The sequence below is a fragment of the Peromyscus leucopus genome, chromosome 16_21 (assembly GCF_004664715.2).
Source record: "Peromyscus leucopus breed LL Stock chromosome 16_21, UCI_PerLeu_2.1, whole genome shotgun sequence".
In the NCBI taxonomy this organism is placed as follows: domain Eukaryota; kingdom Metazoa; phylum Chordata; class Mammalia; order Rodentia; family Cricetidae; genus Peromyscus; species Peromyscus leucopus.
This window is the reverse complement of record NC_051084.1, coordinates 10,642,087-10,665,784: the sequence shown is the minus strand read 5'-3', so window position 1 is coordinate 10,665,784 and position 23,698 is coordinate 10,642,087. Positions and strand designations below refer to the sequence as shown.

Sequence of the window (23,698 nt, the reverse complement as noted above, 5' to 3'; positions counted from 1 at the left end):
TCAAGCTTTCTAGGCACAGTACTCTGTCACATCCCCAGCCTCACCCTCATCTTCCTCCCTGGAGAGTGGCTGCCATACCAGGCTTTGTCCCTTGCCCTGAAGGGATCCAGGAGCCAGACAGGCAGGCTGTAGACATGAGGCCAGGCAGCTGTCCCTGAGCCCCCGGGGGCAGGACTGTGGACTGTGGGCCCCGCTAGAGAGGGGCCGACTGTGGACTTGAGTGACTGAGCATGTGGCTCTGACTTCTCAGCTGAAGTCACAGAACTTGGCTAGGGGCTCGCGAGGTTGTGAGGCGACCCCGTGGTCCAGGGTTCTGTCAAAGGGAGAAAATAGCCAGTGTTGTCAGAGCCACCGTGGAGAAGGCTCTGACGTCTTCAGTGGGTTTCCATGTCTTCATCAGTGCCCGCAGTTCGGTTTATACCCCGAGTGCAGGAGTCACATGGGCAGCAGGGCCGCTAACGTGTAGTGTTGTACACGATGACCTTGAACACTAAAGAGGGGCCAGGCACGGTGACACAGGCCTGTCATCCCAGCACCCGGAGGCTGAGGCAGGAGGATCCTGAGTCCCATGCAAGCCCTAGCCACATAGTAAGACTCCCCAAAAAAGATTGGGCTCTGACCCCCATGAGTATGTGTCCTAAAAGAAGGGTGTGGGTGGGTTAGTCTGGTGTGTACCCGAGGACCTAGGAGCAGCCTCTGAAGTGCTTGGCACAGGCTGCGTGCCGAACCGCTACGTCCGGGCACTTCCGTCCCACCTGCTCTGACGATACGACAGCGCCGCCCCGTTTTTTGTGGTGTTTTGTTGTTTTTGTTTTCAGAGACAGGGTCTCATGTGTTCCAGGCTGGCCTCAAATTCACTGTGTAACTGAGGATGACTTTGAACTTCTGAGCCTTCTGCCTCCACCTCCTGAGTGCCGGGATGGCAGCCCTTGGCACCCAGAGGACAGTGACCCTGGGAAGGGGCACTAGGGGTCCCGGGAGAGCCTGGGGTGCTGACAGCTCTCTAGAGTCAAAATGCCCCCCATACCTCTCCACAGTCTGCCAGCTCTCAGCTCCAAACCAGCCCGGCCAGCACCTCGGCAGGGAACACCTGGGCCCCCATCCACACTCAGCGTTCCATCCCGCCCAGGGCCCTGCCTGTGCAGTAGCAGGAATGGAGTCCTGAGTGCGCCGCAGGGCTGCTGGGGTCTAACCTTTGTCCTGCTGTCACTGTGCCGTGTGGCCTTATTAAAATAAGAACTTGATGTGCTGACGGGCCACTGCCTGGTTCTGTTTGGACAATCCTAGGGATTAAATCCAGGCCCGTTTATCATTTTCAATCCTGGACAGGCGGTGGTGATACACACCTTGAATCCCAGCACTAAGGAAGCAGAGGCAGGTGGATCTCTGTGAGTTCAAGGCCAGCCTGGTCTATAAGTGAGTTCCTGGACAACCAGGGCTACACAGAGAAACCCTGTCTCTGGAAGAAAGAAAGAACGAAAGAAAGAGAGAGAGAGGGAGGGAGGGAGAGAGAGAGAGAGAAGGAAGGAAGGAAGGAAGGAAGGAAGGAAGGAAGGAAGGAAGGAAGGAAGGAAGAAAGAAAGAAAGAAAGAAGGAAAGAAAGAAGGAAAGAAAGAAGGAAAGAAAGAAAGAAAAAGCAGAAAGCAAAAAACAAACAATTTTCAATCCTGGGGTCCTTTTATTTTGTGATTACAAACAGGAACTCCCTATGTAGCCCAGGCTGGCTTTGAACCGGTAATCTGCCTGCCCGTGTCTCCCCAATGCTGGGCTCACAACCATGATGATAGAGACCCAGTGTGGGTCTCTGTTCCTCTCCTGGCTTTCCCCTCCTGTGTGTGTGATTCTGTGTGTGTGGAGGGAGAGGCTGGCCTCGCTCTCCATTCCTGAGCCACCCGCAAGGGCACTTCCGCTAACCCCATGGGCATAAACCTGTCCCCAGCACTTCCTGTCTTCCTTCCCTGTCTTATTTCCGCCCCCTGCAGCACAGAGCACCCTCGGACACGAAGCGCCTGTGTTTGCCACCTGTTTCCACAGCAAGAACGCCAACTCCAAGGGAGGGGAGAGTGAGGCTGGGGTCCTTCCTCACCTCCACGGCCCCCGGGACTTGGCGTGTAGTAGATGTTCAATAAACATTTGCAGAAGGTGCGGCTGGGGGACCAGGCGTGAAGCAGGTCTCCGTGGCCGAGGAAGTGCCCGAGGAGGAAGGACGCTGTCCTCCCCACCTGGCACCTGTGGAGGAGTGCTGGCCAGAGGAGGGTGGGCAGGATGCTGAGGATGGAGGTGACGGGGTGACCGGGAATGTTCAGAGAGAAGGGTGTGTGGCCGGCTGGCAGTGACAAACAGCTTTGTGTGTGAGACTGGGGGCCTCTCTCGGGGTGTGCGGCCCAGGTGCTCTTTCCCAGGAACCCACCCCACCCCCAGCACCCCCACCCGAGGTAGTCCCCTGGGCCCAGGTAGAAGTCAGAGCACACACAAAGGGCAGCTGTCCCTGGAGTGTAGGGGAAGCCTGGGGCTTTGATAAGGTGGGTAAATTTCAAAGGGGCTGCTGGGGGCGGGGGGCGGGGGCTGGACAGGGCTGCTGATAGCGGCTCCCGGGCCGCCGGCAGTCCCTCCACCGCGGCGGTGGCCTCGTGGCCCAGCCCCTCCAATGGAGCAGAACGGGCTTGATTGTATTCTTATCGGACCTGTGGTTTTGTAAGGCCCAGCGGGCTGGCTGGCTCTGCGTCAGTAGGGGAAAGGTTCCCTGGGTGAGGGCATGACGTGGGCCACCACCTCCACCCCCTGCGGAGGCCTGGGGTCCACCTGGTGCTGGGGCAGGGAAAGAACAACTGATACCACACCCCGAGCAGGGAGGCCCTGATGGCTGAGAGCTGGCTGTCTTCCATGCCTGGCTCCCCACCTCTCAGCACAAGCTCTGTGCCTCGGTTTCCCCACTGAGAGTAATAGGAAGCCTGTGACAACAGGGCCCTTCAAAGGAACCGCTGAGACCATTGAAGAGACTCGTCTAAGGGCCTGGAAGCCCCGGGTCAGCAGCTGGCTCGCAGCCAGGGCTGGTGAGTGACAGGCTTTAGCAGGACAACCTGGGGCACCTGAGCCTGGGCCTCAAGGCTGTACAGTGTGCCCCCCCCCAGCCTTCCTTCTCCACCTGAGTGCTTAAAGCTAACAACCTCAGCTCCCAACCTCAAGGAGACGCAAGCAGTGCCCCACCTCCTCAGCCTGCTGCCCACCACACACACCTTCCCCGGCTTGCCTGCCGCTCCTTCCGGCACCAACAAAACCCCTCTTTTTAGCCACTGTCCTCTTTTGCTGTGGGCATCTGGGACCTGGGGGCCACGCCTGACCTGACGGAGCTCAGTGGCCTGTGTGGAGTGAAGCGATTCCTGAGCACCAACACCAGGCCAGAGGCAGCCATGCTTCCTGACCCAGGAGGATGGGTGAAGAGGATGCTGTCTGTCTGTGTGTGCATACACATGGGCAGGTGTCCTGTGTGTCCAATCGGCCCAAAGCTTTCGGCTCTGACTACAGGCTTGCCTGGACCCCGAGGGTCACCCCTTCAGAGGCCGTCTTGGGAGTAAGCAGGCAGTGGCATTGAGTGAGTGGGAGAAACTGTGGGGGTGGGCGGGGGGCATGGGGTGGGCAGCGAGGCCTGGGTGCAGGGAACAACGGCCTTCCTCATGGCGTGTCTCCAGGGTGCATCTGCAGGCAGGGAGGACAGGTGGGGAGACCCTGGGCCTGGGGAGCTGGATCCAGGACTGGCCGAGGACAGGAATCGTGGCTTCTTGTAACTTCACAGAACCGGGAGGCCCACGGGTGGCTGCCCTTGGACCAGATGCTGGGGGCTGTCTGTGCCCTCTGAGGCAGACACAGAGAGGCTTTGGCTGCTAGACCAAGTACAGCGGAACACACGCTAATCTGGAATAAGCAAGGAACCAGGTATGCCTGGGACACGAGGTGACATGTCCCAGGTATGAAAACAGCCACTTGCTGGGCTATTCTTGGTCCCTATCTTCCCTACCCAGGCACAGCCTAAGGCCTGCCCTGCCACATCCTAACCCTGACCCTGGTCAAGCCAGTAAACCTCTGCCTGGCACCTGTAAATGAGCCACATGGGCAGTGACCCCCAGCGAGCAGGCTTATTGGCATCAGTTACCTGAGTGACCACTTGTGGGAGCACAAGCTGGGCTCTGGGTTTGGATCTCAAGCTCGCTGTGTGTTCTTAGGCCTATTCTCCAGCCTCTCTGGGCTCAGGATATTTGTCTCTGCCACATCCACTGGATACTGCCTGGAATCTCGTGAACCAGACTTCCCGATCATGCCACCTTTCCGCCATGGTCCCATCAACGTGAGAACGTCATGTCAAAGGAAGAAGCCCCATCCCCCCAGTGTTTCTGCCTCCTTAAAGCCAGAGCCTGGGACTCAGGATGTGGCAATCCTACCCCTCTGGTTCTGGAATGGGCTCAGACTTCTCTGCTGTTATCACAGACTGAAGTTCTTCAGAAGGCCAAACACAGAGGATGGAAGTTCTAGGAGATAAGACAGAGAGCAAGCCAGGACGACAGCTGTCCGCCAACAGATGGACAGACAGTCTTTCCCAAGATGTGTGCACAGCCTTTAAGTTGGGGCAGGGTGGGTCTCACCTTCACTCACAGAACACCTGGGACTCGCCACTGCCCCACAATGTCACCGACACCCTGCCCTGGACCTCAAGTCCCAGCTCAAGAGCTCCACAGAATGGGAGTCTGTGGAGTCAAGGTAGAGAGGGTATGCCAGGCAGCGGCCCCAGACCTTGTCGTCCTGGGTTTGATAGTGCCCTAAGGGGGTAGGCAGGAGGTGGGTATGCCCACAGGTGGAAGGATTGCCAAGATCAAGACCAGCCTGGGCTACAACATGAAACTACATCTCAGGAAAACACATACAAGAGCATAAGAGAAAAGAAAGGCCAGGAGGGCACAGTCTCTGCGAGGGTGATGGGGAGCCAATAAAGTAGAGGAAAGAGCCAGGTATGGTGGTGCATACTTTTAGCATACTAAAACTGCACTCAGGAGGCAGAATCAGACAGATCTCTGAGTTCGAGGCCAGCCTGCTCTACTGAGTGAGTTCCAGGACAGCCAGGGCTAGACAGAGAAACTGTCAAAAAACAAAAACAAACAAAAATGTGATAATAAAGTCTTAGGTGGAGGGAAGCCAGGCAGGTGGCACACCCCTGCAGCCCCAGCACTGGAGAATGTCCAGCGTTATCCTCTCCTACAAGTACAGGGCTAGCCTGGGCAATCTGAGACCAGCAAATATGAAAGTATGCTGCGCATGCTGCTGCTTGCCTTTAGGCTCAGCACTCAGGACGCAGAAGCAAGATGTCTGTGAGTTCAAGGCCAGCCTGGTCTACATAGAGTTCCCGGGCAAACAGCTGCGTAGTGAGACCCCCATCTCAAAAAAACAAAGGAAAGCCAAGGTGTGATCCTTCCATTTGTCTGTGTTCTTCAACATCTTGAAGGCTCACAGAGCCCAGACGGAGAGAGCACATGCTGCTTCTGGAGGCTGAAGAACAGTCCCAAGACAGACACACATGAGGACAAGGAGGGACCCTTATGTGGAGGGTAGAACTCAGCAGCCTCCCGAGGTCTGGGTAGAGGGTAGGCTCTGGCATGGTTCATCTGCTGCAGTGGTCAAGGAGGACTAAAGACTGGCCCACCTCGGGGAGCAGAGCAGGAGGCAGGAGGCCTGGAGTGTTCACGAGCCCGTGCAAGGGACCTGAGGCTGGATCCTGAGGAGTGGAGGGGCAACATGGACTGGTCAGGAGCCTGAGTCTGCCACATAGCTGTGACCTTGGACCTGACATCCAAAGTGCTCCTGAGAAGTGGGCCTAGCACAACCTTCCTGGAGGAAGCACTCCCAGGTGACCCCCCTCACAGAAGCCCTGAGTTCTGCTGGGGGTGGTGGGGGTTGGGGGTGACCATCAATTTCTGTTTCCTGGTGACCCAAGCACAACTATGTCTTTTGAAACAGGTTTCATGTAGCCCAGGCTGGCCTCCAACTAACTATGTACCCAAGGTTGACCTTGAACTCCTCCTCCGCCACCTCAGTACCCATTCATGCTAAGAAAGCATCCCTACCCCCAGCATGTATTGGATCAAAACCAAAGTAGGTGCCCTGACATCATACTAATGGATTAAGATAAAGAGTGCCCAGGGACCCAGCTGGTCCTCCCTTCCATCTGGCATCATCATCATCATCATCATCATCATACCTAGCTGCAAGGGAGTCTGGACTGCATTCACTCCGAGTGGCTGTGTGCCCAGATAAAAAAATCACCAGCTAGGGACGGGAGTAGGAGGAGCTCCCTACAAGAACACTTTGGAGCATGCAGGAACCCCTCAAAATGGAACATCGAAAACAACCTAGATCCGTTTGTTGGGAAAAGGAGGAGAGTGGGCATGGGAGTCACTAACTTTTCCTAGCACCCATCCACCCAGGTACATTTGTGCAGCAGCTGAGTACTAGGGCATCAGAGCACTGTGCTGGGAGCACCATTGTCTGTGAGAGTGGGGTCAAGGGGTTACCTGCCCAGTAGAGGAACAGGGAACAGGAAGGTGAAGGAGTCACTGGAGAAGGTAGCAGCCTTTTGCTTACTGGCCCTGGAGGACGAGACCCCTGAGGATCAAGAGTGGTCGGTTGCAGCCATTTCCAAACTTAGAATGACCTCCTCGCCCTCTCTGCCGCCTTCACTAAAGGGCCAGTGAAGACAGGAGCTGTGCTCAGGGCTGCACAGAAAGCCCAGGCGCTGCCGGAAGGTGTTGGTGTGCATCACGGTGAGAGGCCGGCCAGCCCGAAGGAAGCCAGGCTGTGGGAGGTCACACAACTACTTAGGGAGTCAGAAAGCAGCGGTGAACACTGCTGGGACTGGAGAGACGGCTCCGTGGTTTAGACACTGGCTGCTCTTGCAGAGGACCAGGGCTCAGTTCCCAGCACCCACAAGGCGGCTCACAACTCCTATAACTTCAGTTCCAGGAAGCCCAATGCCCTCTTCTGACCTCCACTGGCATTGCTTGCACATGGTGCACACACACACACACACACACACACACACACACACACACACACCAAAATATTTAATTAAAGAAATGTAATGATAGCCAGGTGTGGTGGCACCTGTCTTTAATCCCAGCACTCAGGAGGCAGAGGCAGGTGGAGCTCTGTGAGTTCGAGGCCAGCCGGGTCTACAGAGTGAGACCCTGTCATTCTGCTGACATGAGGAGAGATGCATTCTGGGATGATTCAGACATGGGCCTCACTCAGCTCTGCCCGCTGTGGCATGAAGAGTATGCTGCGTGCCCGGTGTGTGGCTTCTTGAGCAGGTGAAGGGATCTGGGCAGTGGGGGCCTGGGCTGCAAACTCCCGTCCTGTGCCGCGTACCGGCTGCTTCCCTTCGGGGGCTGGAGAGAACGTTCTGTCACTGGCGGACCCTGCTCTAGGTCCTTTGCGTCACCGGGTAAGGGGCCTGCAGGCCGTTGTGGTGTACAGAGACCATGGCTCCTGCCCTCAGATGGGCTTGTAAGCCCTCCCAGGGCCCAGGGCGGCAGACAGCACCACCTCCTGGGAGCCCTCACTGACTTCTCTGGCCAGTCATGGTGATCCCCACGGGACTGAGTGGTACTGAACTGTCAGCACTCTTGCTGACTTGTCCCCAGTCCTCGATCACTCTGGATCCAGAGCCTGGTCCCACTGGGTGCATCCTTTGTGCTTTGTGTTTGTGAAGTGAGCATGCTGGTCATGGTCACTGAAAGGAGTGAGTGAGTGAGTGAGGGCCTGAGCCCTCTATCCCTCGGGAGGCAAGGCCCTCAAGGGTTAACCAGGAGCCCGCCTGCGGTCTGAGGTAGGCAGGGAGCGTATTTGTTCAGGTAAATAAGGAAGGATTACTTATAATGGGAAAGCTGGCAGACCAACTCTATCTTACTTCTGACTTCCTTCCAGCGAATTCCTGCACTCCGTCTGCTGTCCACTGTGCCTCCCACACCCAGTCCCCCGGCCTGCGGCTGCCCCTGTAAGCACCCCAGGTTAGGGCCTCATCATGGTGTCAACAGGTGTTCCTGAGCCTCTACCAGGGACCTGCCTGTAGACCCTCAGGCCTGGGACCCCAGACTCCCCCTCGGCGGTGGATCGACCCTGGTGGCCCACCTGAGGGTCCCCTCTGCCCCAGCCCTGCTGGCTCCACTGATGTCTGGCTGAGACCCAGCAGTGGCCCCAGCTGCCACTGCCTCCTCCTGGTCCCTGAGGTCAGCGCTACAGAGGACAACTCCTTGGACACCAGGCGGCTAACGGGTGAGTGTGGCAGAAGGCAGTGTGCCCTTCCAGAGGGTTCCCTCTCCGTTGTGGGGAGGCTGATGACTAACACAGATCGGAGGCACACTTTGCAAGCTTGGAGCGCGTGTTCCAGATACTAGGGACTTTCCCATAAAGTCTTGTTCCTTCCATATGCTCCCATTTGCCTTGCTGGGACAGACCCAGAGCTTAGGGGGCACCCCCTTTTTCTGGGGTCCCCACATTTGTGGGCCCTGCACAGAGCCCATCCTATGCAGTTTGAGGGGAAAGCAGCCACGTGGGTGTATGGCACCCCGGGTCCGGCCAGCTCTGTCCCGATTCAGGCAGCTGATCGGCCAGTGCCACCTTGGCTGCTCTGCCAGAGGGAAGGTGTGGATGTTTTCCTGGCCACAGTGGACAGACAGGGGCCCACGGGACCTGGGGGCTCAAGGCATGAACCAGAGCAAGAGAGACAGGTCCAGAGCTCCGGAAACTGGCCGATCATGGTGGCACAGGCCGGCGGTCTGGGGGGTCACCACAGAGCAAATCTAGACACCCAGAAAGCAGAGAGATCACATGGGAAAAGAGCAATGTGTGGGTTGGGTGTCCTGAAATACTCATTCTTTTCTTTCGGTTCTTTGGGGTGTTTATTCTGAGGGGGCCTTATACTTACTATGTAGGCCTTGCTGGTCTCCAGTTCACAGATCACCTGCCTCTGCCTTGGAGCGCTGCGATTAAAGGCGTGCGCCACCGTACTGGCTGGGATTTGAGACGTCTCTGTAGCCCTGGTGCTCAGTCCTGTAGTACAGGCTGGTCTTGAATTCGCATTAAACCTCACCCTGAAGGCACTCATTTCTGCTTGTTTAGGTTTTTAAAAATTGAGAGTGTGTGACCAGGGGTAGGGGTGTGGATGTGGGGGTTAGAAGAAAACCTGTGGCCTGGGGTCCCTTAGAGATTCACCTGCCTCCGCCCCCTGAGTGCCACCTCGAGGGCCCAGCTTGGAGTCAGCTGCCTGTGTGCGCCAGCCCCAAGGCACTCATTTGTAAAATCTGTCAAATTCCCATAGCCAGGAGAGAAGGGAGTGTGCAGGGGGAGTGATAGGGTGGGGGGCCAGGGCCTGTGCACCCGAGGTGCCCCTGAGGCTGGCTGAGGTATGCCTGTGTGTGTGTGTGTGTGTATGTGTCCTGAGACTGGCCAAAGTGTGTGTGTGTGTGTGTGTGTGTGTGTGTGTGTGTGTGTGTGTCCTGAGACTGGCCAAAGTGTGCGTGTGTGTGTGTGTGTGTGTGTGTGTGTGTGTGTGTGTGTGTGTGTAAGTGCGTGTGCATGCATAGGTCCACTGTGTGGCCCCCTGACCTCCTTGACTCCATTCCCAGCATGTCCAACAGTTCCAGTGCAGCCACCGCCCTCCACGGCTGACCCCATCCCCCTGGACAAGATGGAGACTCAGCTCATTTCCTGCCCCCACCTCACCAAGCAAACAGCTTCCAGACAGCCCCAATAAAGCTGCGATGTCCCATCCCAGCTGCTCCCCTGAGTAACAAAGTAAACAGGCCCTGCAGCTTCCCCTAGCCCGAGGTAGAGGGCAGAGCAAGCAGGCGCTGCCCACCGTGCAGATGGCTCCAGCACGCTGAGCGTCTGCTGCCTGCTGGAAGAGTGCCCCATCTCAGCACACAGCAGGCTGGAAGGCTGAGGCAGGGTAGAGATGGCCTCGCTGGGTCTAGGAGCCCGGCTGTGAGTGGACCAGCACCTCCTCTATGCCACGTATGGTGGGTGCCCGGAGCGTTGAACATTCTGTTCCTGCAAGTTTCACCTGTCACTCATAAGAACCCTGTGAGTCAGGTGGGACCCCCTGCCACCCGAGACAGAAGGGCTACACTCCACGGATGTCCAGTGGCGAAGAACGGGGCCTGGCGGGAACCAGAGCAGGAGACTCTGAACTGGCTGCCTTGCTGTGGCCTGTGCTGAACCCAGAAAGGGTCAGCGCTAGCTGGCTGGAAGACCAAGGTCCCGATGCAGAGCAGGAAGGGATGGGTTAAGGACCACGGGGCGTCTCTGTCCTTCAGTGTGCTTGCAGCTCCTTGTCTGCTGACTAAGAAGGTTAGACGAGCTAGTCTCCTCGGTGAAAGGTGGCGTCGTGAAGGAGACGTCCGAGATTGTGTGGGACTTTGAAAGCTGCATAGGAGTCGGCTAGACACTGGTTGGACTTACCAGCTTATACCTTAGGCTTGAGGGGTCATACAATGGGCAGGGATTCCTGGCTCTGGCTCTCACCAGAAGGTAAGGAGGGGTAGGCGAGACCAGCAGCTATCCAGACCTGGGAGGAGTGGGGGAAGGGCAAGGAGTCCAGCCTTCCCTCGCCTCCGCCCTCAGGTCTCTGCCGGTTCACTAACTGAGCACCACAGTCCGTCCATGTTCTCACCCCTCCTTCCTCTCCTTCCCTCTTCTCCAGTCTCTGCCTTCACCTGTTCCCAGGTGTGCATTCAAGCAGACTCCGCCATCGCAGTCTACAGGAAGGCCCCCGTCAGTAAGCCAGGCGACCCACGGCCATTAACAAACCTCACAACTCTCTCATAAGAAAGCCTCCAGACTGTCTGGAGAACAGGAGGCCGGGCCTCGCTCCCGCCAGGGACCCTCCCCTCGTCCCAGAGCCCCCCCAGGCAGCCCAGCAGGTAGAACCGCTCCTCTCAAAGCAAACCTTGGCACCGTGGCCCTGGGCCCTGGCCGACATTTAACGCTCTGGGCTCCGGCTGCCCGCGAGAAGCCTGAACCCGACACTCCTTTCCCACCCTTCCTTCTGATCAGTCCTGGCCACCCAGGACCTCACCAGCACACTCTGCAGGGGCCACGGGACAAGGGCCTCCCAGCACAGGAGAAAAAGCCAATGAGACCTGTCAGGGTTCTTCCAGATTGGAGGCACCCCTGCCCCCAGGGCTGAGATGGGTAAAGGGACAGCCAGTGGCTTCCAAGCTGGGTTCAGGCTCAGAGGCTGTGACAGAGGCCAGGCAAGGTCCCCTCTCTCAGGCCGAAGGGTCTAGCCTCCTGTCCCTTGTGAGTGCAGTCTCCCAACCAGAAGGGGCCTATGTCTACTGGCGCCTCCTCACTCCAGTCCCAGCCTCCCTGGGAGTTCATTCTGGGTCTGGATTGGTGCTGGAGGAGTCGGGAGCAGGGCGGGGAGAATCTGCTATATCCTGCCCTCTGAGGGGGGTCCCTGGGCTCAAATGTGGGAGACCTGTGCCTGCTAGAGAGGGAATGCAGCCACATGGACCCCGAGATCCATGAATAAAGGGGCTTCACTGGGAGGCACACACACACACACACACACACACACACACACACACACACACACACAGGAGGCCAAGTGAGTATATAAACTGCAGTTTCTGGAAAATTCTGACAGCCAGGCAAAATGGAACTGGACAGGGTGTGAGTGGACTCTCTCCCTTCCAGGCCCGGGCTCGCCTGGGCTGCGGCCTTGCTGACAGCAGGGAGCAGGGGCAGGCAGACAGTAACTGCTGTCAGATGGGAGCCTTTCAGAGCCTGTGAACACAGATTCCGGGGACACTCGGCTCTGTCCTCCTCTCCCCTCACTTCCCTCTTTAAAGACAAAAAGCAACCTCAGACGAGGCTGGGATGGTGGGTGGTCTGTTTGGTGGGGGAGGTCAAGGCCAGCACTCGGGGCTCTGCAGAGAGGAAGGCCTGAGTCCAGCTCACCTGGAGGGCTGTGATGAAGAGTAAGGCTGCTGGGTCCCAGGGAGGAGGGCTTGAAAGGCGGAGATGGGCAAGGGAGTGGCAGGCCAGGGGGAGACTGGAGCCTGCAAGCCTGAGGCTCCCTGAGGCCTAGACTGGTCTGGCTCTCTCCAAGGTGCTGACAGGCTGGTGGGTATTGGGGTGCAGGTGTAAGGGACCTACATACTCTATGGGGCTCTTCACCAGGTCCTAGTCTTGCCCCATACCCTGTCTCTAGCCTATTTAAGGGGTTCAGAGGTTGGCAGGGTTTGGGGAGTAGCCAACAGCCAGAGCCAGACCTCTTGTGAGGCCACCAGAGACGGAGCAGGGGGTGACGGTGACTGTAACCTCCTCACTTGAGGTCCCTCAGTGCTACTTTCCCAGGGCCTGAAGCTGGGTCCTGGGATCTCAGCCACTAAGATTGGGTCTCAGGACAGGGGGGTGGCCTAAGGCATTTTCATGCTACATCTCCATGTTCTGCCACCATCCCTAGGAGGCTGGGTCTGGAAGAAGGAACCCCACAGGACATAGAGAACAGGGGCTCCCAACACACGGCCACCAGGGATTTCATAAGGGCCTCCTGGGCAACTTCACTCCCTGAGGATGGAGTACTGGATGCAAACAGAGGACATGGGGGCAAAGGAGCCCCAAAGGGAATGAGGTCCCCAGAAACACCTACACTCAGTCTCCACCACCAGTCCCTCTGTGGCCTCCCCTCACTCACCTTCCTGGGGGACAGGAGGTACTGAGGGATGGACTCCAAGCTATGACGCTCTATCCACTAACCCTCTGGTGTGGCCCTGCCTACTGACTTGGCCGCACCAGCTGTCACCAAGCTTTCTTTTGTCCAGAGAGGCAGCCAGGGCTTCTGGGGGAAGAGCAAGCCAGACCCACTGAGCCTTAATCCCCCCCGAGATCAGCTCGAGGTTTGGAGACCTGAGGTGTCACTCGGGAGACTGTAGCCCTGGGCAATTGAGAGAGACAGAGAGTAGACTCTGTCCAAGACGCCAGGCCCTGGCAGACCTCAGGCTTGTTTCGGGACCTCAGGTCTACAGAGCGGGTGTCTGGTTAGGTCCTGATTCTGCAGCGTGTGTCTGGGTTCCTCCCTGCCACCCCCTGACCTGCAGCCTCCCACAAGTCCTCATAGTCCCATAGGCAGATGGCTTTCTGAGGATTTAGTCACGGACTAAGTTGCCCATCACTGGTGGGCCATCAGGAAGGGAGACGTGAGAAGGGCTTCATGGGGTGGGGCTTAGGGAGCTCGGGATGAGAAAGACACGGCATCTTGGGAAAGAGGATGGTACCATAGGGGAAAATACCATGACGACGTCCAGTGCAGGGAACAGAAATGCCAGCCTTAGCAGAGCCTGGATGTGAGGAGAATGTGCTGACTGGTGGTTCCGGCTGCCACACAGCTTCCCTCGTTCTGAGTCTCATCTGTGCGGCGCTAGAGACAGAACCCCTGGCTACGAGCATGCTGAGCAAGCTCACCAAGCCACATCCCAGCCCCTGGGGCCAGGCCGGCAGAAGGGGCCATGCTTGCCAGGTTCTTGAACAGAGAGGAGTCTGATAAAAGGGTGTCGGGAGGAAATGACCCTGGGGTGGGGTGAGCAGCCAAGAGCAGAAGATGAACCTTGGAGGGGGAAGGGACCCAATCGGGAGGAGGCCAGACACCCCGGAAGAGGGAGGTGGTCAGAGCAGGTGCCTTAAAGAGACTGTGGTCCAAGGGGCAGAGCCCACACACAGGCAGGTTACACTCTGCTGAGCCTGGCCGTCTCCACCTATGAGGGGAGACCCTATCCCACGTCCCCAAGGCTGTGGGTAGCTGTCCTAGTCAGGGTGACTGTTGCTGTGAGGAAACGCCGTGACCAAAGCAACGTGGGGAGGAAAGGGTTTATCTGGCTGACACCTCCACATCACTGTTCATCATCGAAGGAAGTCAGGACAGGAACTGAAGCAGGGCAGGAACCTGGGGGCAGGAGCTGATGCAGAGGCCACGGAGGGTGCCGCTTACTGGCTTGCTCCTCATGACTTAGTCTGCTTTCTTAGATAACCCAGGACCACCAGTCAGGGGTGACACCATCTACCATCAATCACTAATTAAGAAAATGCCCTCCAGGCTTGCCTACAGCCGGATCTTAGGGAGGCATTTTCTCAACTGAGACGCCCTTCTCTCTGATGATTTTAGCTTGTGTCAAGTTGACCTAAAACTGCCGGGCGGTGGTGGCGCACGCCTTTAATCCTGGCACTCAGGAGGCAGAAACGAGCGGATCTCTGTGAGTTCGAGGCCAGCCTGGGCTACAGAGTGAGTTCCAGGACAGGCTCCAAAGCCTGTTTTTCGAGCTATCTTGAAAAACCAAAAGAAAAGTTAACCTAAAACTATCCAGCACAGTGTGTGTGTGTGGGGGGGGGGCTGGCATGACAGTGTCTGCATTCTTTGCGACAGCCTTTTCTCCAGCCTCAGCCCAGCTGCAGCCAAGCTACCAGGCCCCAGGCGTCAGGGGCCCTTTCCTCCGCTGCTAGTTCATCGTTCAGTCAGGGGAGCTCTGGGCATTGGAAAGCAGAGAGGGGAGGCAGAAGTCTCTGCTGAGGAAGGGTCCAGCAGGCCTCCTTTGCACCTTGACTGCCCCACCAGTAAAATGGGGGTAAGAAGGAGTTTGGGCTGTGTCCCCCTGGGGAGGATATGGGTGCCAGGGCCACAAAGCCTACTCAACAGACGAGGCAAGAAGGTGACATTACATAGTACCCAGGCCAGCGCTGGCCCATCTGGCCCCTCCTGCCACAGTTCCTGGACCCCAAGCACCTGTCTCCCCGCGCACACCTGTGGCTGAGGCCAGGCAAACACAAGGCCACAGAGAATCGAATTCTCCTGCCCTTTGGAAAAGCTAGCGGCTGGGCACAGGGCCCAGGGAGCTGGCAGGGATTGCCCTAACGTGGCAGCCGTGGGGCTGCTGGGGATGTGGATGGGGCGGGAGGCCACTGAGGGCTGAAAGAGGAGGGATGGAGAATGGAGAAGGCTCTCCTGGGGTGGGGCCACCACCTGGGGTATAGGGTGTGGGCACAGGCCAGGGTGGGGACGCGGGCAGAGCAGGCTGTGGACACTGCCTTGGTAAACACCAAGGGCCCATGGCACACACGCGTGTTTGCACAGAAGGACTTGAAATGAATCCAGGCCTGCCCTCTGTCCCCCGAAACTCCAGACCCCCCCATCCCTGCCCACTCCACCCACTCTAACCTTTTCTTCCTTGTTACTTAAAGGATTCTTTGAAAGGAAGAGTTGGAACCAGAGGCAACACCTCCTCCTCTGTTGGCTTTCTCTCCCTGCAGGAGCCTGCAGGGCTGTGCCGGAGGGTGGGAGAGCTGGGCACTGAGCAGGGGGGTGTGGGCACTGTGCAGGGGGTGGGCACTGAGCAGGGGGGTGGGCACTGAGCAGGGGGTGGGCACTGAGCAGGGGGGTGGGCACTGAGCAGGGGGGTGGGTACTGAGCAGGGGGTGGGCACTGAGCAGGGGGGGTGGGTACTGAGCAGGGGGGTGGGTACTGAGCAGGGGGGGTGGGTACTGAGCAGGGGGTGGGCACTGAGCAGGGGGGGTGGGTACTGAGAAGGGGGGTGGGTACTGAGCAGGGGGGTGGGTACTGAGCAGGGGGGGTGGGTACTGAGCAGGGGGTGGGCACTGAGCAGGGGGTGGGCACTGAGCAGGGGGGGTGGGTACTGAGCAGGGGGTGGGTACTGAGCAGGGGGGGTGGGTACTGAGAAGGGGGGTGGGTACTGAGCAGGGGGGTGGGTACTGAGCAGGGGGTGGGTACTGAGAAGGGGGGTGGGTACTGAGCAGGGGGTGGGTACTGAGCAGGGGGTGGGTACTGAGAAGGGGGGTGGGTACTGAGCAGGGGGGTGGGTACTGAGCCGGGGGTGGGTACTGAGCAGGGGGGTGGGTACTGAGCAGGGGGTGGGTACTGAGCAGGGGGGTGGGTACTGAGCAGGGGGGTGGGTACTGAGCCGGGGGTGGGTACTGAGCAGGGGGTGGGTACTGAGCAGGGGGTGGGTACTGAGTCGGGGGTGGGCACTGAGCAGGGCGGGTACTGAGCAGGGGGTGGGTACTGAGCAGGGGGGGGTACTGAGCCGGGGGTGGGTACTGAGCAGGGGGGTGGGCACTGAGCAGGGGGGTGGGTACTGAGCAGGGGGTGGGCACTGAGCAGGGCGGGTACTGAGCAGGGGGTGGGTACTGAGCAGGGGGTGGGTACTGAGCAGGGGGTGGGCACTGAGCAGGGGGTAGGTACTGAGCAGGGGGGTGGGTACTGAGCAGGGGGGTGGGTACTGAGAAGAGGGGTGAGCACTGTGCAGGGGGTGGGTACTGAGCAGGGTGGTGGGTACTGAGCAGGGGGTGGGTACTGAGCAGGGGGTGGGTACTGAGCAGGGGGTGGGTACTGAGCCGGGGGTGGGTACTGAGCCAGGGGGTGGTGGGGACAGAGCTGAAATTCACCTCGGCTGCATTCGTCAAGTTTTGCTGGTCCGAAAGAACAGGAAGCCGTTTCCTGGGTCGTGGGACGTTTTCAGACAGGTTAGCTACAGCCCTTGAAGAATCCCAAGGGTTCGTCCAGTCTGGGCCTTTTCCTTTGCCCTGTGGTGGCCAGAGCCAGCTGCACAGTGGGCCCTCGAGAGTGACCAGAGATGGATCCAGGTGCCCTGGGCCTTCCCACAGCCGCATGTGCTGTGCACTTAGGAATTACAGCAGGCAGGAGGACCACGGTCTAGGCCAGCCTGCGCTTGCTACATACGACCTTAAAAAGAATTGCCCCTCCACCTGCCCAGGCCCGATCTCGCCCACACATCCACCTTATTGTCTTCCAGCCAGCCCTGTACTCACTGCCCAGTGACCCAGAAGCCCCCAGGCCTCTCCCAGGCCCAGCCCACTGCCTGCTGAGCCCCGAGTCTTATAACCAGCTTAGCGGCCCCCACAGAGCCAGGGCAACCATCATACCCACCTTCCTTCTTCTCTGATTTCTTGCAGACGCAGTCACCAGCCTCGGCAGCGGCATGGGCAGCGCCAGCCCAGGCCTGAGCAATGTGTCCCCTGGCTGCCTGCTGCTGTCCCCAGATGTGGCACTGCGGACAGGTGTGGAGAAGGCGGAGGCAGGAGCGGTGGGTCCTGAGAAGCGGGACTGGAGCCCCAGCCCTCCCGCCACCCCTGAGCAGGGCCTGTCCGCTTTCTACCTCTCCTACTTTAACATGTACCCTGAGGACGGCAGCTGGGTAGCCAAGGTCCCCGAGGCCAGTGCCAGGGAGGAGCCCCTGGAGGAGCCGGAGCAGTGTCCGGTCATCGACAGCCAGGCCTCGGCGAGCAGCCTGGATGAGCACTCGTTAGAGCAGGTGCAGTCCATGGTGGTGGGCGAGGTCTTGAAGGACATCGAGACGGCATGCAAGCTGCTCAACATCACAGCAGGTGAGACCCTCGCTGCCGCCTCCCCCGGGGACACTCTCAGGGTGGGGATCCCCCAGATGGACTCTGATCACCTTGGGCAGCCCAGGACACACAGCAGCTGGAGCCAGCGCCAGGCCCAACCACACTTAGTGGATAAAGAGTGTTCATGTGCTGTTCCATCTAGCTCCCACCTTTCCTGGGATTCAGCTCCCCTCTCCCGTCACTCTGTTCCAGCCACTTGGTCTCCCTGCTTTTTCCACACCACGCACCCCAGGACCTTTGCACCTGCTGGACCTTCAACCTAGAATGCTTCCCCATAGAGATCCTCCTTAGCCTGTCCCTGGCCTTCTTCGGGTCTTAACATGAGACCACCGATCCTCTGATGAGGTCGTCTCCCGCACCCCACCTCTTGCTCCCCCCATTTTCTTGCTCTCGCAATACAATTGAAAGGTCTGAGAGCATTTTTGTTCCCACCTCACTTGCTGTCTGTACCCCACTAAAGGACTTGGGTACCCCAGCTCCTAGACGGCACTGGACGTGAGAGGTCCTCAATAAACAACCACTGATTGGCTTCACCTGACCTCACCCTCAGGGACTGGGGGACTAAGCAATGAACAGGGCGTAGAGGTCCCTGTGTGCGTGGAGCCGGCGTGATGGATCATAATTAAACCGCTGAATGTGGCCCTAGTCAACTGGTAGGGAGGGCTGTGATGAGGAGGGGATACCAAGGAACAGACCGTGCGTGCGTGCGTGTGTGCGTGTGCGTGTGCGTGTGCCTGTGCGTGTGTGTGTGTGTGTGTGTGTGTGTGTGTGTGTGTGTGCCTGCCTGGTCTGGCGTGTGTCATGGAGCCAGTGCTCTAGGTGGGATGGCTGGAGGGGCAGAGAGTCCTGACCTCCATCCTGTAGCTTTCCCATTGGAGGGAGGGGCTTCTCTTGCCCTCGCACTCAGCTCCTGCATGCCCCCCCCGTCCCCCCCCATCTGCTTAGGTGCTCCCAGGTGGTGTCCCCCATTCGAGGCAGCTCCTGCCCAGAGCGCCTCTTCTCCACTTTCCCACACTCTGGAGAGCCCTACCCCAGGAGGCTCTCCCACGGTTCCTCTTCCCCCCTAGCGGCTTGGGAGGGCTGTACTCTCAGAACAATGGGGACAGAGACAAGTTGCATTGACCTCAGGGAGGAAAATGGCCTTACAACGTGGGAGCAGCCTAGCTTACGGGTCACTCACCTGGGACACTGACTTGAACCAGCGTTCTCCTGGAGGCCTCACTGCCACTGTGACCCAGTCTGGTTCCAGCTGTGTGCCCCCGAGAGCAGTTTCCCAGGGGACACACACAGCTGGTGAATCCCTTCTCTACCCTTAGCTGATCCGGAGCCATTTGGGGCAGCTGCTACGAACCCAGCTGTTTGCTAATCACTGGACAGGGATGCACCCCGCCCCTCATGTGCCTCAGTTTCTTCATCTCTAAAATTCCAGGATGGAGGGGTTCCTGGGTGGGTTTTCTTCTTGAGAAGATTGTGGAAGGCAAGAGGTATCTGGCTGTTGGTGACTGAATGTCACTGTCCCCTTCAGAGCTAGTGTCTCTAGAAAGGCAGACACCTGGGCGTGATGGGGTGGCAGAGGCAGCAGGCCTGTGTTACGGCCATGGCTCTTCCTTCTCACTTCCTTTTCTGTGGAAGTGTCTGCCACCACGGGGCTCCTCAAGGCTCTGGACGTCCCCACCCTTAGGAGCGCATGGTTCCGGGCTGCAAAGCCCCATGGGTGTTCCATCCCCCCATGGACAGTTGCCTTTGGGGTGGTGCCCGCCAGCAGTCCTGAGCGAAGATGCTGTCTCTTGCCCAGACCCTGGGGACTGGAGCCCTGGTAACGTGCAGAAGTGGCTGCTGTGGACAGAACACCAGTACCGGCTGCCTCCGGCCGGCAAGGCCTTCCAGGAGCTGGGCGGCAAGGAGCTGTGTGCCATGTCCGAGGAACAGTTCCGCCAGCGCGCACCCTTGGGCGGGGATGTGCTGCACGCACACCTGGACATCTGGAAGTCAGGTGAGACAGGAGACAGCCCAGGCCGAGTCCCGCCTCGCTCCAGGCCATTAGGTTGACCAGGCTGGCCTTGAACTTGAACCAAATCCTCCTGCCTCTGCCTGTGTGCTGAGATTACAGGCACACATCACCATGCTCCGCTCTTATTTTTCCTTCTAAAGGGAGCCCCTTTGTAAGGTTAGCTTTATTTTTTATTAAAGAAGTCACGAAGACTATCAGGGTGGCTCAGTGGATAAAGGTGCTCGTCTCCAAGCTTGACATCTTGGGACCTGCATGGTAGGAGAGAATGGATCTCCCAAACTGTCCTCTGACTTCTTCCACACGAGTGATGCCACACCTCTGTTTACACACTTGCACAGCACTGTCGTCTGCTCTTTTTTCCTCTTTGGCACTTTGGAGGAGTCTGTGTTTGCTCATTGGGTCAAGGCCCCTTTTCTTAGAGGTCTGGGATGAATCGGGGGACTCTGAGTGGTCAGCGCCTGCCCCAGCCCAGGTGCCTGGCCAGTGGATGTCACCCGAGCAGAAGGGCTTTGTCCCTGGCTGATGGCCTAGCAGTGGGCAGAGGGGGTGGCCGAGTGGATGGCTGGAGGGAAAGGCCTGGTGCAAACGCTGAGGCCTCAGCACCTGCTGCCTGGCCACAGCTCCAACGGGCGTCCCAGTCCCATGTCAGTGAGCAAAGGGAAGCCCCTGCACATGGGGGCGACGCAGTCGCAGCTCTGACATCCTCACCCCCTTGTTAGCACCTTGTTACCCTAGACAGGCAAGAGGCAGGGAGCTGTAGGACCCCAGCCACAGGGAGTCATCCAACCTCCCCTCCTTGTCCCACAGCGGCCTGGATGAAGGAGAGGACCTTACCTGGGGCCCTTCACTACTGCGGTGAGCCAGCCGGGCAGGCGCAGGAAGGCCTGGTGGGGTTGAGGGAGGCTGCCTGGGGAAGCGGGTGGTCGCAGCGGCCACTCACCCTCGCCCCTGGCTTCCAGCCTCCACCAGCGAGGAGGGTTGGACAGACGGCGAGGTGGATTCGTCGTGCTCCGGGCAGCCCATCCACCTGTGGCAGTTCCTCAAAGAGCTGCTGCTCAAGCCCCACAGTTACGGCCGCTTCATCCGCTGGCTCAACAAGGAGAAAGGTACGATCCACGATCCACGATCCACGATCCACGGACACGTTCACCAGGGCGGGGCGGGGCTGGAAGGGGGCGTGACTTCTGTCAGAGGGACAGGTCGGTGGTGGGAGGGGCCAGAGCGGGAGGGTGGGGTTTATATAGGGCGGGGCTCCGGGCTTTGTGGGCGGGGCTCACACTGCTGAGAGGGGAGGGGCTGGGTTAGGGGCTTGGCTTCTATACGAGGGGCAGGGTGGGGAGGGCAGGAAAGTTGAGGTTTTGCGGGATGGAACCCCTACACAGAGCGTGGGCAGGGCTGGGGCGGGGCCTCTGTAGGCGGAGGTGCCACAGGTGATGGGCGCAGGCATTTAGCAGGGCTGCAGAGCATGGGCGGAGCTCTGATTGAGGCGGGGTTGGGGCGTGGCTCCAGCAGGGAGAGGCGCTGGGGGTGTGGTCTAGACTGACTCCGCCTTCACCCTGTGCCGAATGTCACTCAGAGATCTGCACCCCTCCAACTCCAAGGATTCTAAGGTTTAGGGTGCTGTTTGTATCCTCGTCGCCCCAGACTTCACCCTGGTACTGAGACTCCTTCAGCACCTCACAGTGTCTGGAACACAGTACGAACTTGAGAGTATTTGCTGCTGACAATGGAAAACATGGATGGCTTCAGCAGGGCATGGTAGCACAGGCCTTTAAGGCCAGCACTGGGCAGGCAGAGGCTGGCAGTGAATTTTATGCCCACCCCAGTCTACATAGACAGAGCTTGTCTCAAAAAAAAAAAAAAAAAACAGGACTGGAAAGTCGCCTCAGTTGTTAAGAGTATTTTTAGTCTTGCAGAGGACCAAGGTTCAATTCCCAGAACCACATAGCTGTTCTGGAATCTCTCAAACGCCAGCACCAGAGGTCTGATGCCCCCCTCCGACCTCTGCAGGCACCAGGCACGCACTTACAGACACCCAAACAAAACACTCATACACATGAAATAATAAAGTAAATCTTTATAAAATCTTAAAAACCAGAAAACATCATGTTTTGGGGGTCAGTGAGACAGCCCAGTGAGGGCAGGCACTTGCTACCAAGCCTGAAGACCTGAGTTCAATCCCTATGGGATGGAAAGAGAAAACAATTCCTGCAAATTGTCTTCTGACCTCCACATACCACATACAGGCACCCTGGGGCATGTGTCTGCTGACACACACTCACATGATCACAGACAATAAATAAATGAATGCAAAAAAATAATAACAAGAAAAATCATAGCTTCAACCTAGAGACTCGTGGTTTTTATCAGAAACACACGAGTCCCATATATGGCATTAGATGTTCTAGGTCCAGAATTGAAATGTTTAAAAACAAGTGAGTTTCACTTTAATGATATTGCCTGACCTTAATATAAAACTCCTAAATGCTCCCCAAATGTGAACTCTTTAGAACGCTGTTGTGGATTTCTGGCCAGGAAAGCCTGTCAAATATTCCCAAATCCTAAAATTCCAAGCTGTGATGCAGTGCTGACCCCAAATTTCAGATTAGGGATCCTTGACCTGCATTTGATCTAATACTATGCATAAGTTAGAATTTCAGCCAGTAATAAAAGTAAAAATTATTGAAATATATTTGCTAATGCCAGGTGTGGTGACAAATGCCTTTAATCCCAGAACTCAAGGACAGCCAAGGCTATGTAGAGAGACCCTGTCTCAGAAAGAAAGAAAGAAAGAAAGAAAGAAAGAAAGAAAGAAAGAAAGAAAGGAAGGAAGGAAGGAAGGAAGGAAGGAAGGAAGAAAGAAAGAAAGAAAGAAAGAAAGAAAGAAAGAAAGAAAGAAAGAAAGAAAGAAAGAAAGAAAGAAAGAAAGAAAGAGGGGCTGGAGAGATGGCTCAGAGGTTAAGAACACTGGCCCTGAGTTCAATTCCCAGCACCCATATGGTGGCCCACAACCATCTGTAATGAGATCTGGTGCCCTCTTCTGGCCTGCAGGGATACATGCAAACAGAACACTGCATACATAATAAATAAATAAATCTTTAGAAGAAAGAAAGAAAAGAAAGAAAGAAAGAAAGAAAGAAAGAAAGAAAGAAAGAAAGAAAGAAAGAAAGAAAGAAAGAAAGAAAGAAAGATGTTTGCTGAGTCACATGGCCTGTCCCTGGGGCCCAGGGCTGAAGAGGGCCCCAGCATTTGTCTCTTATGCCTCCCCGAAAAGTGACTGATTGATCTCTCGTCTCTCTTCTCATGCTCTCCACATGCCCCTCCTCTCTTCTCACTTTCCTTTCCCCCAGGCATCTTCAAAATTGAGGACTCTGCCCAGGTGGCCCGGCTGTGGGGTGTGCGCAAGAACCGGCCGGCCATGAACTATGACAAGCTAAGTCGCTCCATCCGCCAGTATTACAAGAAGGGGATCATCCGCAAACCGGACATCTCTCAGCGCCTCGTCTACCAGTTTGTGCATCCCGTCTGAGAGCCACGGAGGCCAGAGGCCTACCGCCTGCCCCAGACAGCCACTCTTTGCTGCCCTGGGCTCTGCCCAATATGAATCCAGGGGCTGCTGGCATTCCAGGAGCCAAGGTCCGGGAGAGACAGTCACTGATCTGGGATACACATGAGCTCTCTGGGTTCCTCTTCAGATCATACTGCTCAAGTACACAGGCCCCTGGAGGGTCAAGGGAGCTAGGATTGCTCACAAACGGAGAATTCCCCGACCCAGGCTTGGACTGTGAGATTCTTCCTGGAGGAACTACCTACGGCAAGCAGGGACTGGACCAAGGCAGCTCACAGGACGGTGATGCTGCTGCTCTCTGTTTCTGTCACCACCCTGTGCCATAACTGGCCTGGTGCTCAGAGATGTCTGCACCGTGCTGGGGAGCCAGGGGCGCCCTAGGAATGGATAATAAAGATACGAGACAACATACAGGTCCCCAGTGTCTGGCTGTGGACGGCACAGCCAAGAGGCCAGCCGTGGTTAAAGGTGACTGTGGTCACGCGGGTTCAGGGTGGCGATCACAAGGAAAGCTTGCCCGGGGAGGTGTCATGGAGCTAAGAGAAAAACAGTAGCTGTTTGGTAGAAGTCATGGAGGAGGCAGAGAGTTCTCCCGGCTGAAGTAGCTAGTCTAGCTGGCCACAGCATCCTCCTCAACC

General features: G+C 57.4%; 1 protein-coding gene across 1 annotated transcript; it reads left to right on the top strand.

Annotated features, from left to right (window-relative positions):
- Positions 1-7,188: 7,188 nt before the first annotated feature.
- Positions 7,189-23,469, top strand: Spdef (SAM pointed domain containing ETS transcription factor). The gene is made up of 6 exons (XM_037200000.1): positions 7,189-8,316; positions 17,029-17,460; positions 19,277-19,474; positions 20,300-20,347; positions 20,452-20,598; positions 22,843-23,469. Exons 2-6 carry the CDS (start codon positions 17,055-17,057, stop codon positions 23,019-23,021), a joined length of 978 nt encoding a protein of 325 aa, XP_037055895.1. The 5' UTR covers positions 7,189-8,316; positions 17,029-17,054; the 3' UTR covers positions 23,022-23,469.
- Positions 23,470-23,698: the final 229 nt, after the last annotated feature.

Excerpts from the sequence above, each read along its gene's own strand:
- Spdef (XM_037200000.1), top strand. The coding sequence starts at position 17,055 with ATGGGCAGCGCCAGCCCAGGCCTGAGCAATGTGTCCCCTGGCTGCCTG. Across the intron at positions 17,461-19,276 it reads GCTGCTCAACATCACAGCAG|ACCCTGGGGACTGGAGCCCT; the intron begins GTGAGACCCTCG and ends TCTCTTGCCCAG. Across the intron at positions 19,475-20,299 it reads CCTGGACATCTGGAAGTCAG|CGGCCTGGATGAAGGAGAGG; the intron begins GTGAGACAGGAG and ends CTTGTCCCACAG.